At 41.4% G+C, this 17,484-nt stretch overlaps 1 protein-coding gene and 1 long non-coding RNA gene across 3 annotated transcripts in view; one reads left to right on the top strand and one right to left on the bottom strand.

The window, feature by feature from the left end:
* Positions 1-11,802, bottom strand: part of cwf19l1 (CWF19 like cell cycle control factor 1) — a 32,534-nt gene extending 20,732 nt beyond the window's left edge. Inside the window, exons 1-5 of the mRNA XM_063072468.1 lie at positions 11,665-11,802; positions 5,789-5,873; positions 5,034-5,118; positions 3,113-3,214; positions 2,721-2,935 (exon numbers count right to left, since the gene is read on the bottom strand). Coding sequence (XP_062928538.1) covers positions 2,721-2,935; positions 3,113-3,214; positions 5,034-5,118; positions 5,789-5,873; positions 11,665-11,687 — 510 coding nt within the window. The 5' untranslated portion in view covers positions 11,688-11,802. The remainder of the gene's footprint in view (positions 1-2,720; positions 2,936-3,112; positions 3,215-5,033; positions 5,119-5,788; positions 5,874-11,664) is intronic.
* A 114-nt stretch (positions 11,803-11,916) lies between these two features.
* LOC134359350 (uncharacterized) overlaps positions 11,917-17,484 on the top strand; it is a 30,163-nt gene continuing 24,595 nt past the window's right edge. For both annotated transcript variants that reach the window (XR_010021091.1, XR_010021090.1), the window contains exon 1: positions 11,917-12,051. This is a non-coding gene — a long non-coding RNA (uncharacterized LOC134359350). The remainder of the gene's footprint in view (positions 12,052-17,484) is intronic.

The following is a 17,484-nucleotide window of genomic DNA, read 5'->3' as shown; positions in this document are numbered from 1 at the left end:
GAGAATATTTTATTAAATGCAGGATAGATATGCCCTACAGAAGTAGTTCTCAAATGGCAGGGGTAGACAACTGTGACTGATGAGGGACATTAAGGACTAGATAAAAGCCAAGGAAAGGGCATACAAGGTAGAAAAAGTGAGTGGGAAGCTGGATGATTGGGAAGCTTTTAAAATCCAAAGGCCACTAAAAAGCTATAGGAAGGGAAATATGAGGGCAAACTAGCCAATAATATAAAGCAAATACTAAAAGATCTTTCAGTTACATAAAGAGTAAAAGGGAGGTGAGAGTTGATATTGGACCACTGGAAAATGATGCTGGTGAGGTAGTAATGGGGGACAAAGAAATGGCAGATGAACTTAATGGGTACTTTGCATCTGTCTTCACTGTGGAAGACACAAAGCAGTGTGCCAGAGGTCCGTAAGTGTCAGGAAGCAGGACTGAGTGCCATTGCTATTACAAAGTATAAAGTACTGGGCAAACTCAAAAGTGTTAAAGTGGATAAGACACCTGGAGCAGATGGACTACATCCCAGAGTCCCTAGAGAGGTTGCTGAAAAGATAATAAATGCATTGGTTATGATTTTTCAAGAATCACTTGATTCTGGCATGGTCCTGGAAGAATGGAAAATTGCAAATATCACTCCACTCTCTAAGAGAGGAAGGCAAAAGAAAAGAAATTATAGGCCAGTTAGCCCAATCTCAGTGGTTGGGAAAGTGTTGGAGTCCATTATTGTCTGACAAATCTTATTTTGAGGAAGTAACAAGCAGGGTGGACAAAGAAGAGGCAGTGGATGTCACTTACTTGGATTTTCAGAAGGTACTGATAAAGTGTCACATGCAAGGCTGCTTAACAAGATAAAATTCTATGGCGTTACAGGAAAGATACTGGCATAGGTAGAGAAATGACTGACAGGAAGGAGGCAACAAGTGGGAATAAAGGGAATAAATCTAGTTGTCTGCCAGTGACTAGTGGTGTTCCTCAGGGGTCAATATTGGGACTACTACTTTTCACATTGTTTGTCAGTGATTTAGATAATGGAATTGCTGGCTTTGTGGCAAAGTTTGTGGATGATACAAAGACAGGTGGAAGGGTAGGTAGTGTTGAGGAAGCAATGGATTGCAGCAGCAGTTAGACAAATTGGAAGAATGGGCAAAAAAGTGGCAGTTGGAATACAGTGTTAGGAAATGTATGATAATGCATTTTGGTAAAAGGAACAATAGTGCAGATTATCTAAGTGGGGAGAAGGTTCAAACATCAGAGGTGCATAGGGACTTAGGAGTCCTCATGCACAACTCCCAGAAAGTTAGTTTACAGGTCAAGTCTGTGGTAAAGAAGGCAAATGCAATGTTGGCATCTATTTCATGGGGAATAGAATATAAAAGGAAGGAGACAATGCTGAGGTTTTATAAGACACTAGTCAGGCTGCACTTGGAGTAATGTCAATAGTTTTGGGTTCCATATCTCAGAAAAGAGGTGTTGTCATTGGAGAGAGTCCAGAGGAGGTTCACAAGGATGATTCCAGGAATGAAGGGGTTAACATATGAGGAGTATTTGGCAGCTTTGGGCCTGTGCTCACTGGAATTTAGGAGAATGCAGGGGGATCTCATTGAAACCTACCAAATGTTAAAAGGACTAGGTAAGGTGGATACTGAAAGGATGTTTCCTATGGTGGGGATATCCAGAACTAGAGGGCACAGCCTCAAAATTGAGTGGTAACCTTTTAGAACAGGGGTAAGGAGGAATTTTTTTTTAGTCAGAGACGAGTGAATCTGTGGAATGCTCTGCCCAGGCTGTGGTGGAGGCCAAATCCGTGGGCATGTTTAAAGCAGAAGCTGATAGTTTCCTAATTGGTCAGGACATCAAAGGATATGGCGAGAAGGCAGGTGTACGAGGTTGACTGGCATCCGGGACCAGCCATGATTCAATGGCAGAGCAGACTCGATGGGTGAATGGCCTATTTCTGCTCCGATGTCTCAAGGAAGTTGTTTCATGTGTTTTGATCCTCTCCGTGTAATTTTTCTTGCATCAAATAAAAATTCATTAGCTCTTGTTCTGTCACAAAGGTACATTTATCTAACCCTTTGATTAAATCACTCCTCAATTAACTTGTCAATAGTAAATCTTTCAGTTTTATCATCATCGCTGCCATCTTTATCACTTGCAGAACAGCATTCAGAACATGGTCTGTAATTTCTGAGTCCATAAGGTGATGCACAACAGGTCTTTTATCGTCAATAATCATCCACACAGGTAGATTTTCTTCATTAAGTCTACTCTTTGAAAGCAGGACCTGTAATACTTTTTGCACGCAAGCAAATTATGAACAGCTACTTTCTCCTTTGGTACATGAAATTCTGTAAAATCATCATCAAGCTTTTCTTCAAGTGCATTACCAAACATCAAGGCAGGCCACAACATATGACAGCCACTCCTAAGTGTTGAACGTTCTCCCTTCTCCCACCCTCGAGCAATGAACCAAAGAATGTCCTTCATGTTGAATTCTTTAATAAATGCCTGTACAGAATTGCCAGCATTCACCTCATTTAACAGATGTTTCATGAAAAGTGAGCAATACTTGGCCTTGTAATATCATCTGAATTAAAAGAGGTGCCAAGCCAATAGTTTGCAGAAAAATCAGTGGTCAATCTGTAAATATTTTACACTGGCCATTTCACTTCCTTAAATAAGTACGTAAAAATTGTAATGGTAATAAACTGACCAGACTGTTTCCATATCGCCACACTCCTTTTGGCCACTGTGATGTCAATAAGATATCAACACCCTTGAAACTGGAGCTGGCTGTTAATGATGTCTTCAATGTTGTCACATCACTAGAGGTAAAGCAGTAAGCAGGCGCCGGATCATTCTGGGCTTCAGTACCACTCAGGTAAACTATTTGTAAACCTGATGCTCCTGTAAAAATGCCTTTCCGACCTGGGGGTGGGGAGCATATAAAAACTGAAGCAGCATCCTACCAATATAGCATTGAAAATATTTAGTACAACTTTTGATGCCAAACGTCTGTACACCGGATCATAAATTGCTAAACACTGTAAAGCATGCACATTACCATAATATGGATAATTCAACTGACGAGAACATGGAACATACCTAAATATGTAATGTTTTCCGCCAGTTCACATCCATCTAAAGTGGGGAAATATTTTGTGGTTTCTTGAGAGTTGGCACCCAATATACAAGTTTGTATTGGAGCTGGAAAAAGGAAATCCATACATGTCAAAGAAGTATGACGCCAAAGGAACACTCTTATTCAACTGCACAGGGAAGAAAATTCATATCTACCCAGTTTCTGTATTTTGTTTGCACATTTAGTTCAAGTTGAAGCCCATCGGTAAAGTGTTAAACAAAACTTAAATGTATTAAAACATGGATGGAAATTATATTGGGAGTATGGTAAATCCATAGTAGCTCCAACAATACAGATTGGTTATGCAGAAGTGTTCCTCATAGTCATAGTCATACTTTATTGATCCCGAGGCAAATTGGTTTTCATTACAGTTGCACCATAAATAATTAAATAGTAATATGTAAATTATGCCAGGAAATAAGTCCAGAACCAGCCTATTGGCTCAGGGTGTCTGACCCTCCAAGGGAGGAGTTGTAAAGTTTGATGGCCACAGGCAGGAATGACTTCCTATGACGCTCTGTGTTGCATCTCGGTGGAATGAGTCTCTGGCTGAATGTACTCCTGTGCCCACCCAGTACATTATGTAGTGGATGGGAAACAATGTCCAAGATGGCATGCAACTTGGACAGCATCCTCTTTTCAGACACCACCGTCAGAGTCCAGTTCCATCCCCACAACATCACTGGCCTTACGAATGAGTTTGTTGATTCTGTTGGTGTCTGCTACCCTCAGCCTGCTGCCCCAGCACACAACAGCAAACATGATCGCACTGGCCACCACAGACTCGTAGAACATCCTCAGCATCGTCCAACAGATGTTAAAGGACCTCAGTCTCCTCAGGAAATAGAGACGGCTCTGATCTTTCTTGTAGACACCCTCACTGTTCTTTGACCAGTCCAGTTTATTGTCAATTCGTATCCCCAGGTATTTGTAATCCTCCACCATGTCCACACTGACCCCCTGGATGGAAACAGGGGTCACTGGTGCCTTAGCCCTCCTCAGGTCTACCACCAGCTCCTTAGTCTTTTTCACATTAAGCTGCAGATAATTCTGCTCACACCATGTGACAAAGTTTCCTACCACAGCCCTGTACTCAGCCTCATCTCCCTTGCTGATGCATCCAACTATGGCAGAGTCATCAGAAAACTTCATCATAACTATAACACGCATAAATTCTCAGAGGTGTAGGCTTTTATATTTCCCTTTACTTCAACCATCGATCACATTCAGAGTGATAGAAATACACAACACAGAAACAGACCCTTTGGCTCACCTCTAGACTGAGAACCAACCATCCATTTACACAGATCCTACTTTTTTTCTTCTCATCAACTCTCCCAGTAAGATAATGTTATACAACAGTTCTAATATTTATGTTTCATATGGCAATGCTACCATCCTCCTTTGGTTTGTTCAAAGTTGTGCAGGATGAAAATGCTCTACAAATATTAATGCATTTTCTGTTGCAGAGATTTTCAAGTTCCAGAATACAGGCCCCATACTAATTGACGTTTTAACAAAATATATCTACAATGGGAGGTTTTTAAAATTTTCTGGCTGACAATAGATTCACCCGCACATTCATAAAATGCAGAGTTTATTGAACAGCTGAACCACCAAAAAAATTGCCCTAAATCAGACAGTAAAAATCAGCATGCAAAAGTTAAGTGTTAACAATTACTGCAGCAGAGTTTATTGAACAAGTCTGCATGAGGTGGCCAAGATAATTGAAGTGCTGCTAGCACCACATTTGTTATAAAGATTTTTGATTAAAATTATCTATTGTTAACAGATGGCCTGTCTACTATGACAAGCCCAAGTAGTGTGAATTCTATTTCCAACACCAAATGAATATTAAAAAGATATAAATAGTTACTCATTTACCATTCTTGGCTCCAGATTTGTAATCTGCCCATTCTGATTCTGCCTCTGCAGTGGTTCCAAAAAAGTTTCCTACACACAGTAGCAGCTACAAATATAAAAATAAACAAGAAAAATAACATTTTTCTATGCCATCCAAAATGCTGATGTTAACAAATAAAAAGCTTTTGAACACTGTTCTTCATTATTTGTCATTTTTCATGAATTTACATTATCAATTTCTAGTCCACCAATTAAAAATTTTTCTTTAAAAAAAATTAAACAAGTTCAGAATTTTAATTCCACTTCTGGTACACAAAAAAACAAACAAAAATATCATACTTATCAATAAAGTCTCATAACATGGTATATTTTAAGTCATTTTAAAGGGATGATAAATCCTAGATTATCAGCTTAAATCCAAACGTAATGTTCCAACATGCAATTTTTAAAAAGTGAAAGGAGATCAAAATGAGATTTTTCACTTAGTATAGCTGCTTTCTTTTTTTTTTATATAAGAAATTATACTTTCAATGTAGAACCATGACCCCAGAACTGAAATCAACTTTACAAATAACATTAACCACAAGAGGCCAAATTGTGCTAAGCTTAAATATAATTCACATTTTTATCCATCACCAGCTTAGTTTGGAACAGAATTACAATAACTACACTTAATAGCCAAAGAGCTTGCTAATACACATAATATTTCAATTACTTTTAAAAGTGAAGTACAAGATCACTTGACAAAACCAGTTTATAGACAAAAATGTTCTCACATCAAAATCTCCACTTTTCTTTTGAATTGATCGTACTCTGTTAAACAATACATTCAATTTCCCTTCAACATCGCCACAAGCCAGTCTGAAAAGTCAAAGAAACGTACACCATTATGTTGTTAAAACCAACACAATCCCGTTATTAGATAAAACTAGAAGTCAATACATCAGCCAATTAATAACAAAAGACTGAAGAGGAAACAGTTATACATATTATTATTAGGTGCAGCGAAAGCCGAGAGCCAAAAATATCATTTGCCTTGAAAGTTTAAATCTTTTTAGAAAGGTTTGAACCACACATCTCCCTATTAGAGACTAGAAAGTTTCCTTCAGTAATATACACCGTATTACTGACTTGCCTGTCCCGAGATTGCAACATAATGAAAACTAGTTCCACATGTTTGAATCAAACTCTTATTCCATTATTAATCTGCTTGCAAGACCATAACAGACATAATGCCACATTTTCAAGAGACTATCCCATGTGCAATGACCAGGTAACTGAATTTCCTTTTTGTCTGTCAATATTTCAAAGAAATTCCATCTGCCAACTAAACACCCACCCAAAATCTATTTTTAATTCATAAAATTTGCAATTATACAAGACATTCACCTCTTGCCCTCTGATGGGGAAAAGTGTTTCAAATCTACCAAAAAAGATTAAGCTTATTGGGGCAATTTCTTATTCTAAGCATATTGTTATAATTACTAATAATGCTTACACTCACAAAAGTCATAATTTTCATTCCCAACACTAGAATGGGTAAAAGGATTTACGACACATGACACAGCCCTCCAATGGCATGCACTGTGGCCCTTCTCCACAGATTTGCAAGGCTGCATCATACACCAGCAGCATGTACTTCCCCCTCCTCGCAGTGTCAGTTGGCAGCATTCAGTTGCTAACCATGTCATTATACTGGAAAACCAACAAAGTGTCAGTGGACCGAAGTGCATCTTTCACACTGTTGATTTTCTAACAGCAGTTGATATTTGACCTGTATATGACCAGTTGATATATGGATCCCTGGGAATTATCCATGAGGTACAGACTTAAGCCACTGCTCACGATTAACCTTGCCAAAGATCTCTGCATCTCTTACCAGAACTCTTAGCAATTTCACACTCTTGAAGATGTAGGAGAGTCTTACAAACATCACACCCATCAGTCAGCCTACAGCGAGATTAAGACTTCAGCTGTGCATTAAAGATCTGTGTTGAACTGCAGTGAAAGGCCCTTTTCACCACTAATAAGTTTGATACATGGTTTATAGCGTAGTACTAGGCATAGGCAGTATGTCTATTTACTTTGACAATTTTCTCAGAAAACCAATGACAGGGTTGAACATTCAACTTTTCTGAAAAGCATGAAGTACACTACCTGCCTAATCAAGTCAGTCAAAAATATATTTCTGCTGAAACTTCTCAGTGAGGGAATACTCCTCAGCAACATGACATAGCCAGTCTTCCACACCACTGGAACACAGGGAAAGTGAACAAGATTTATGCACATCTTGGAGTCGCACACAAAGCCATCAGGATAAAAGCCTTTTTCTCTGGAAAGCATTTTTCTTTGCACATCGCATTCCAACACACATGATCCACTCTGGATTTCCAGATGTAATGGAAGTCAATTCAAGTCATGTAAGAACAGGAGATATGGACCATACCAGTGCTGCGCAGAGCAATATTGAGCAATATTACATCTGATGACATGGTTCTGACATGAAACTGGGATATCACTCCCAATTTCTCAAATGCCTTAATTTGAGAAATTATTTCTCAATTTCTTAAATCTTGGCTGTATGTTCCATCAGTTCTTCGTGTGTGCCCAAACTCCTTGCACTAACAGCAGACCATTCGTCCATCCAAATTTTCTATGGTCAGGGTGCTCTTATGCCCACATCACTCATGAGAAATTTGTCAAAATACTTAACACAACATACAAGACCAGAGAGGGGGTACATTTGTCCAACTCCAGATGTTATGTTTTGTATCTGGCAACTTAACTGTCCTACAGACCAGTTGTCTGTGTACAGCAATTGCATCCAATTAAAGATTTCCTTCCTAAACCCCATTTTGGAGAGCACATTCATCCACTGACAAAATTAACTTCATCCAGAGTTCCAAACTTTTGTACAACTATAGTAAAGGCACATTTCAAGTTTCCCCTTTTGGTCTGGTTGTGCAGCATCTGAAGATGTAGGTGTCTCTCAGAGCATGTACGAAACACATTTAAAATGCACCTGGAAGCAGCTCGGGCCTTTCTTGAATGCGGTTAACAAGACAATACTTTATGTGTGTCAAAGCAAAACTGCCAATGTCTGAATATTTTTATGAATCAGACCAGAATCAATATTAATCATGGTACTTTTTTAAATTGCTTTTGCACAAAAAAAGTGTTGTCAAACTCAAATAAAAAGGAAGAAAAGTTTACTAACAAATATAAAAATTTAACTTCTCTGGACAGCTGCATCAGAAAATGGATCTTTGTCATTCAATTAATAATTATATTTGTAAATGTGAATAGAAAAATATTTTGATTTATTTTACAAACTTAAAAAATTACAGAATCTGGCCCGAATTCAAATCAAGTGGATAATAAAATGCAATTTCTTATTTCTATCAATACCGTTTCATTTGAAACATAGAAACATAGAAAATAGGTGCAGGAGTAGGCCATTCGGCCCTTCGAGCCTGCACCGCCATTTATTATGATCATGGCTGATCATCCAACTCAGAACCCCGCCCCAGCCTTCCCTCCATACCCCCTGATCCCCGTAGCCACAAGGGCCATATCTAACTCCTTCTTAAATATAGCCAATGAACTGGCCTCAACTATTTCCTGTGGCAGAGAATTCCACAGATTCACCACTCTCTGTGTGAAGAAGTTTTTCCTAATCTCAGTCCTAAAAGGCTTCCCCCTTATCCTCAGACTGTGACCCCTCGTTCTGGACTTCCCCAACATCGGGAACAACCTTCCTGCATCTAGCCTGTCCAATCCCTTTAGGATTTTATACGTTTCAATCAGATCCCCCCTCAATCTTCTAAATTCCAACGAGTACAAGCCCAGTTCATCCAGTTTTTCTTCATATGAAAGTCCTGCCATCCCAGGAATCAATCTGGTGAACCTTCTTTGTACTCCCTCTATGGCAAAGATGTCTTTCCTCAGGTTAGGGGACCAAAACTGCACACAGTACTCCAGGTGTGGTCTCACCAAGGCCTTGTACAACTGCAGTAGTACCTCCCTGCTCCTGTACTCGAATCCTCTCGCTATAAATGCCAGCATACCATTCGCCTTTTTCACCGCCTGCTGTACCTGCATGCCCACTTTCAATGACTGGTGTATAATGACACCCAGGTCTCGTTGCACCTCCCCTTTTCCTAATCGGCCACCATTCAGATAATAATCTGTTTTCCTATTTTTGCCACCAAAGTGGATAACTTCACATTTATCCACATTAAATTGCATCTGCCATGAGTTTGCCCACTCACCCAACCTATCCAAGTCACCCTGCATCCTCTTAGCATCCTCCTCACTGCTAACACTGCCACCCAGCTTCGTGTCATCCGCAAACTTGGAGATGCTGCATTTAATGCCCTCATCCAAGTCATTAATATATATTGTAAACAACTGGGGTCCCAGCACTGAGCCTTGCGGTACCCCACTAGTCACCGCCTGCCATTCTGAAAAGGTCCCGTTTATTCCCACTCTTTGCTTCCTGTCTGCTAACCAATTCTCTATCCACATCAATACCTTACCCCCAATACCGTGTGCTTTAAGTTTGCACACTAATCTCCTGTGTGGGACCTTGTCAAAAGCCTTTTGAAAATCCAAATAACTGCAGGCTGAAATTTCTGAGAGTAGGACATTTTCCAACATTTACTGTGTTGTCAAATGGTGATGTATGCGAAATATTCAATAGAGATAGTACTAAAACAAAACATTTATTTACTTTCTTTACCATTGCTTTATTCACAAAAATAACTTTTCCCCATTTCAGTCTTTAAGGGACCGAAGTATAGCTAACATGCATAATGCCTCAGGCATGCCACCCAACCTTCTCACAGAAAAACCTAACCATCAAATACACACAGCATCATTGGGCAGAACATTAAACTGCGTTTCTCTGCCCATAGAGGCTGCCTGACCTGCTGAATATTTCAAGCATTTTAATATATTTTTGAAAGACAGGATCTTTTTCACCCGGGAATCTAAGACACAAGAGATTAAGTTGACGCAAATTAAATTTAAAATACAAAATTTGTTCAATGCATGTCAAAAGTACTAACTTGGTAACAGGCTTCATATTTCATAACTATTTAACACATTACTGAAGCATTAACATCCATTCTCCCTTGATGCAGCAACATAGCTACTACAGAATACCACGTCAGAATATTCTATTTTGCTTCAGAAACTGATGAAGCAAAAATGCACGTCATTAACATGTCCACATGCACATTACAGAAACATGCAATGATATTTTGGCAGACAAGGAGTAACAGAAGCATGCTTGCTTCCCTGAAGGCAAATGACAATACCATACCAACTGCAACTTCATACTCAAGCAATTCTACTGACCATGCTACTGAATCACTGGAATGCCAACCTGAATAACTCCAAATCAGGTACAGTAGGTTGCATGGACGTTCTACATGAAATCTTAAACAATACAACTTACTATACACTGATAACCCGCCTTGCTGCCTCCAACCACCCAACTACGAGGAATATCTACCTAAATTAGGTCCATCTGCCTAAAGTAGAACTTTCTGGTGGCCAAACATTTTAATTCCCATTCCAACATGTCGGCTCATGGCCTCCTCTTGTGGCAGGAAGTCACTTTCAGGGTGGAGGAGCAACACCTTATATTCTGTAGGGATAGCCTTCAATCCGATGGTATGAATATAGATTTCTCCTTCCAAAGGAAAAAAATTCCCTCCCTTCTTCTTCCATTTCCCACTCTGGCCTCTTACCTCTTCTCTGCTCCTTCTTTCCTTTCTCCCATGGCCCACTCTCCTCTATCAGATACCTTCTTCAGGCCTTTACTTTTCCCACCTACCTGGCTTCACCTATCACCTTCTTGCTATCCTCTCTCACTACCATCCCACCTTTATATTCTGACGATTTCCCCCTTCCTTTCCAGTCCTCATGAAGGGCCTCGAAACGTCGACCGTTTGTTCATTTCCACAGATGTTGCCTGACCTGCTGAGTTCCTCCATCATTTTGTGTGTTACAGAGGAATCACTCTGTTTAAAGATTAAACCATGTAAAAATTTTCTTTAAACACAATCACTCCTCACTAGCTCTGGTAGTAACAATACTAGACATTAATCCTCGAATCTCAGATCACGTTCCTATTTACAACATGCAAAATATAGATTATTTAAGAGTGGGCGAATCCAGTGACTGGGGATGGGATAGAAAAGTAAAATGACTGGCCGCGTGGCCTACTGTCACCATGCTCTTAAAGCTCTTTGCACAAAAGTCACAGCCTGCCCGAACTTCGGAATTCAGGCAAATTAGAAGCCCGGAACCTCGCAACTAGTATCCCAAGCTAAAGCGTGAAGCCGTCGGAGCTTTACTTGGAACACCAGCCCGGACCCCGGGCCCAAGCCGTCAGCTGCCCCTATGCTGCTGAAATACGGGTTGGTCATCAGACACTCCCGGCGGTGAATCTAACCCGGCCCCGCGAAAGCCCTGCCTCGCACGCCCCTCTAGCCAAGAGGCCTGGACTCGCACCCGCACACCCCTACCGCGGAGGGTACACGCTGACGCAGCGGAGGCCCGGGCTCGCACACCCACTACCGCGGAGAGTAACACGCTGTCTCAGCGGCGAGCCACCCCGCAACCCTGCTCCCTGCGCACTCACATCCTCAGAGGCTTGGTGGACATGGCTCCCGCGGGCCCGGGTTCAAATTCTCACCGGGCACGGCCGCCAACCCGCGGCATTGTGGGTAAACGCGTGGCGGGACTCGACCCGGACTCCGGACTCGGGACTCGGGACGGGAGGGGAAACGGAACCGCTCGGAAACGGCGGTACCTGTGCAAGCAGACCTACTGCTGATTGTGCGGTCTGGATTTACAGCGTCCCTCTGTTTGCTTCAGTGTGGATCTCAAGAGCTATAAAGACCAGAACTGTTGTCAGAAGTACAATGGCGACGCTGTGCCGATGAAGCACCAGGTTTTGATAGAGCTGCAGTCCTGGTATTGCAAAGATGTGGGCAAAGTATTCGACTGGGTATAGACGCAGGTAGAGGTATGGACAGACTTTAATCATCGACAGCCACTGAAACAACATCTGTTTCAAAGACTATTAGGTTCCATAATTAGTGTGTTATGTCAATATGTATAGCACAGTAATTAGTGTTTACACAAATAAGTGCATTTTTCCCCTTAAGATTTTGGCCCAATAAACAGGTAACTGTAGTATCTGCACATTAATAAGACGTAAAGAGTTTATTGAACAACTGAATAACAACCCAAAAAAAATCCTAATTCAGACGGCAAGCAGCAGCAGCACATGTGCGCAGGGATTGTGTCTGGATGCAGGTGTAGGTGTGTGCAGGGTCTGTGTACTTTGGGGCTTGTGAATAGCCTCAAGCACCCAAGCTTGCATTCTCCAATTGTGTTTGTGTGGGACAACTGCACTCTTTCAGGTTTCCCTGGGGTCTGTCACAACATTTGTTTTCAGTCACCAAATCATTTTGATGCATCTCTGCGGCTGAAGATAATTAAAAAAATCATGGTATTAGTTGTCATTGTGCAAGAAAGACACCCAAGGACAGCCATCCAGAAATTCCATTCCCCAGTTGCTATTTCTGCCCTGCACCTGTTCACTTTTCATGTCTACACTTGATGGAAATAAAAGTGGATTCTTCAACAGTGCAGTGCTCTTGTATTGCGTACGATTTCTCCTAATGAACCAGCACCTTCCTTGCTCATCGATAGTCTGAATGGCATAGTCTGCCAGAAGGATTGTCACTGCACTTAAGGCTTCCGGTAACCATTGAGCACTCGTTCAAATTATAAATTGAAATGTTTTTGTTACAATTTCAAATTAATTGTTGAGACGCTTGGTATAAGTATATTCTTGGTACTGAGGCAAGAGACGTTGTTACTGCATATAGTATGTACTTCATGTCAAGATTGTTTTAAGGTAATTTCCAGTACACCAGTGTAAAGTCGAACAGTATACCAGATACTCAAGGATGTCAGGAAAGAGGAGTGTGTGCAGTCACAATTATGACAGAGAAGGTACTCAGGAAGCTGAATAGTCTAAGGGTAGATAAATCTCCCGGACCAGATGGAATGCACCCTCGTGTTCTGAAGGAAGTAGCTGTGAAGATTGCGGAGGCATTTACAATGATCTTTCAAAAGTCAATAGATTCTGGCATGGTTCCAGAGGACTGGAAAATTGCAAATGTCACTCCGCTATTCAAGAAGGGGGCAAGGAAGCAAAAAGGAAATTATAGACCTGTTAGCTTGACATCGGTGGTTGGGAAGTTGTTGGAGTTGATTGTCAAGGATGATGTTACAGAATATCTGGAGGCATATGACAAGATAGGCAGAACTCAACATGGTTTCCTTAAAGGAAAATCCTGCCTGACAAACCTATTACAATTTTTGAGGAAATTACCAGTAGGCTAGACAAGGGAGATGCAGTGGATGTTGTGTATTTGGATTTTCAGAAGGCCTTTGACAAGGTACCGCACATGAGGCTGCTTAACAAGATAAGAGCCCATGGAATTATGGGAAAGTTACATACGTGGATAGAGCGTTGTCTGATTGGCAGGAAACAGAGAGTGGAAATAAAGGGATCCCATTCTGGTTGGCTGCCGGTTACCAGTGGTGTTCCACAGGGGTGCGTGTTGGGGCCGCTTCTTTTTACCTTGTATATCAACGATTTGGATTATGCAATAGATGGCTTTGTGGCTAAGTTTGCTGATGATACAAAGATAGGTGAAGGGGCCGGTAGTGCTGAGAAAATGGAGAATCTGCAGAGAGACTTGGATAGATTGGAAAAATGGGCAAAGAAGTGGCAAATGAATTACAATGTTGGAAAGTGTATGGTTATGCACCTTGGTAGAAGAAATAAACGGGCAGACTATTATTTAAATGGGGAGAGAATTCAAAGTTCTGAGATGCAACGGGACTTGGGAGTCCTCGTGCACGATACCCTTAAGGTTAACCTCCAGGTTGAGTCGGTGGTGAAGAAAGCGAATACAATGTAGGCATTCATTTCTAGAGGAATAGAGTATAGGAGCAGGGATGTGATGTTGAGGCTCTATAAGGCACTGGTAAGACCTCACTTGGAGTACTGTGTGCAGTTTTGGGCTCCTTATTTAAGAAAGGATGTGCTGACGGAGAGAGTACAGAGAAGATTCACTAGAATGATTCTGGGAATGAGAGGGTTAACATATGAGGAACGTTTGACTGCTCTTGGACTGTACTCCTTGGAGTTTAGAAGAATGAAGGGGGATCTCATAGAAACATTTTGAATGTTGAAAGGCATGGACAGAGTGGATGTGGCAAATTTGTGTCCCATGGTGGAGGAGTCTAGTATGAGAGGGCATAACTTAAGGATTGAAGGGCACCCATTCAGAACAGAGATGTGAAGAAATTATTTTTAGCTAGAGGGTGGTGAATTTGTGGAATTTGTCGCCATGGTGGCAGTGGAGGTCAAGTCATTGAGTGTATTTAAGGCAGAGATTGATAGGTATCTAAGTAGCCAGGGCACCAAAGGTTATGGTGAGAAGGCGGGGGAGTGGGACTAAATGGGAGAATGGATCAGCTCATGATAAAATGGTGGAGCAGACTCGATGGGCCGAATGGCCGACTTCTGCTCCTTTTGTCTTATGGTCTTGTGGAAATAACTGTTGCTCTGGATCCAATGCAGCACACACAAAAAAAACACTCAGTTAAGGAACACAATAATACAAAAATGCATATAAATACATGAGCCAGCTTATGTACATAGATTGATTGATTGATTGTATGCTAGGCACAGGAGTGTCTACATAAAGTGACTGACAAAAGTGATAAAGTAGTGGTTGTGGTGGGGTTGCATTTGGGCACGAGGTGTTGATCAGCCTTACTGCTTGGAAAAAGTAACGGTTTTTCAGTCTTGATCCTGGCATGGTTGCTGCATTATCCCTCCCTGATGCGAATATAGGGTTATCAATGAACTGTTCTAGATCACTTTATGTAAATTGTATCTTCTAACATTGGCTACTGCATTTCATTCTGGGCATCTGTTATGAATCTTTGAAAATGTCATTATTCTGACATTTAGCAGTGCAATTACTAAAAATTTAAAGTACAAGATAAAATTTATTACCACAGTACATAGATGTCACCACAGGCAACCCTGAGATTCTTTTTCTGTTGGCATACTTAGCAAATCTATAGAACAGTAACTAAACTGTTAACTGTAAACAAACTGCAAATGCAGACATAAATAGCAATAAATAACGAGCATGAAGTAACAATATAATAGAGTCCTTTAATGAATGTAGCGGTCCCTTTTTGTTCAAGAGCCTGATGGCAGAGGGGTAATAATTGTTCTTGAATCTGGTGGTGCGAATCCTGAGGTATCTGTACCTCCTACCTGATGGGAGCAGTGAGAAAAGAGCATGGTCTGGTCGGTGAGGATCTTTGATGATGGATGCTGCTTTTTTACAGCAATGTTTCATGTAGATGTGCTCAATGCTTGGGAGGTTTTACCTGGGATGTTCTCAGCAAATCCCACTACCTTTTGTAGGATTTACAGCTCAAAGGCATTGGTGTTCCCATGCAAAGAGGCCACTCAGCACACTTTCCACAAATCTATAGAAGTTTGTCAGCCGAATTTTCGCAAACTCCTGGGGAAGTAGATGCGCTGTCATGCTCTCTTCTCAATAATATTTATATGATGGGTCCAGGACAGGTCCTCTGAGATAGTGGCACCCAGGAATTTAAAGTTACTGATCTTCTTCACCTCTGATCCTCTGATGATTACCGGGTCATGGACCTCTGGTTTCCCTCTCCTGAAGGCTACAATCAGTTCCTTGTTCTTTTTGACATTGAGTGAGATAACATTATTATTACACCATTCAGTCAAATTTTCATTCTCCCTCTTGTATGCTGATTCATCACCCCCTTTGATATAGCCCACAACAGTGATGTCATCAGCAAATTTGCATATGATGTTGGAGCTGTACCTAGCCGCACAGTCATAGGTGTAAAGCGAGTAGAGCAGAGGGCTAAGTACACATCCCTGCGGAGCTCCTGTGCTGAGGGAGATTGTGGAGGAGATAATTTTGCCAATTTGAACCGACAAGTGAGGAAATCCAGGATACAATTGCACAAGGGGATATTGAGGCCCAGGTTATGGAGGTTACTGATTAGTTTTGAGGGGATAGAAACCATAGGACCATAGAAACTACAGCACAGAAACACCTTTTGGCCCTTCTTGGCTGTGCCGAACCATTTTCTGCCTAGCCCACTGACCAGCACACGGACCATATCCCTCCATACACCTCCCATCCATGTATCTGTCCAATTTATTCTTAAATGTTAAAAAAAAACCCACATTTACCACATCGTCTGGCAGCTCATTCCATACTCCCACCGCTCTCTGTGTGAAGAAGCCCCCCCTAATGTTCTCTTTAAACTTTTCCCCCCTCACCCTTAACCCATGTCCTCTGGTTTTTTTCTCCCCTTGGCTCAGTGGAAAAAGCCTGCTTGCATTCACTCTATCTATACCCATCATAATTTTATATACCTGTATCAAATCTCCTCTCATTCTTCTATGCTCCAGGGAATAAAGTCCTAACCTATTCAACCTTTCTCTGTAACTGAGTTTCTCAAGTCCCGGCAACGTCCTTGTAAACTTTCTCTGCACTCTTTCAACCTTATTTATATCCTTCCTGTAATTTGGTGACCAAAACTGAACACAATACTCCAGATTCGGCCTCACCAATGCCTTATACAACCTCATCATAACATTCCAGCTCTTATACTCAATACTTTGATTAATAAAGGCCAATGTACCAAAAGCTCTCTTTACGACCCTATCTACCTGTGACGCCACTTTTAGGGAATTTTGTATCTGTATTCCCAGATCCCTCTGTTCCACTGCACTCCTCAGTGCCTTACCATTAACCCTGTATGTTCTACGTTGGTTTGTCCTTCCAACGTGCAATACCTCACACTTGTCTGTATTAAACTCCATCTGCCATTTTTCAGCCCATTTTTCCAGCTGGTCCCTCTGCAGGCTCTGAAAACCTTCCTCACTGTCTACTATACCTCCAATTTTTGTATCACCAGCAAACTTGCTGATCCAATTTACCACATTATCATCTAGATCATTGATATAGATGACAAATAACAATGGACCCAGCACTGATCCCTGTGGCACACCACTAGCCACAGGCCTCCACTCGGAGAAGCAATTCTCTACTACCACGCTTTGGCTTCTTCCATTGAGCCAATGTCTAATCCAATTTATCACCTCTCCATGTATACCTAGCGACTGAATTTTCCTAACTAACCTCCCATGCGGGACCTTGTCAAAGGCCTTACTGAAGTCCATGTAGACAATATCCACTGCCTTCCCTTCACTCACTTTCCCGGTAACCTCCTCAAAAATCTCCAATAGATTGGTCAAACATGACCTACCACGCACAAAGCCATGTTGACTCTCCCTAAT

Source organism: Mobula hypostoma, chromosome 20 (genome assembly GCF_963921235.1).
Source record: "Mobula hypostoma chromosome 20, sMobHyp1.1, whole genome shotgun sequence".
Taxonomy (NCBI): domain Eukaryota; kingdom Metazoa; phylum Chordata; class Chondrichthyes; order Myliobatiformes; family Myliobatidae; genus Mobula; species Mobula hypostoma.
Note: the sequence above shows the minus strand (reverse complement) of the source record. Positions and strands in the feature narration are given on the sequence as shown.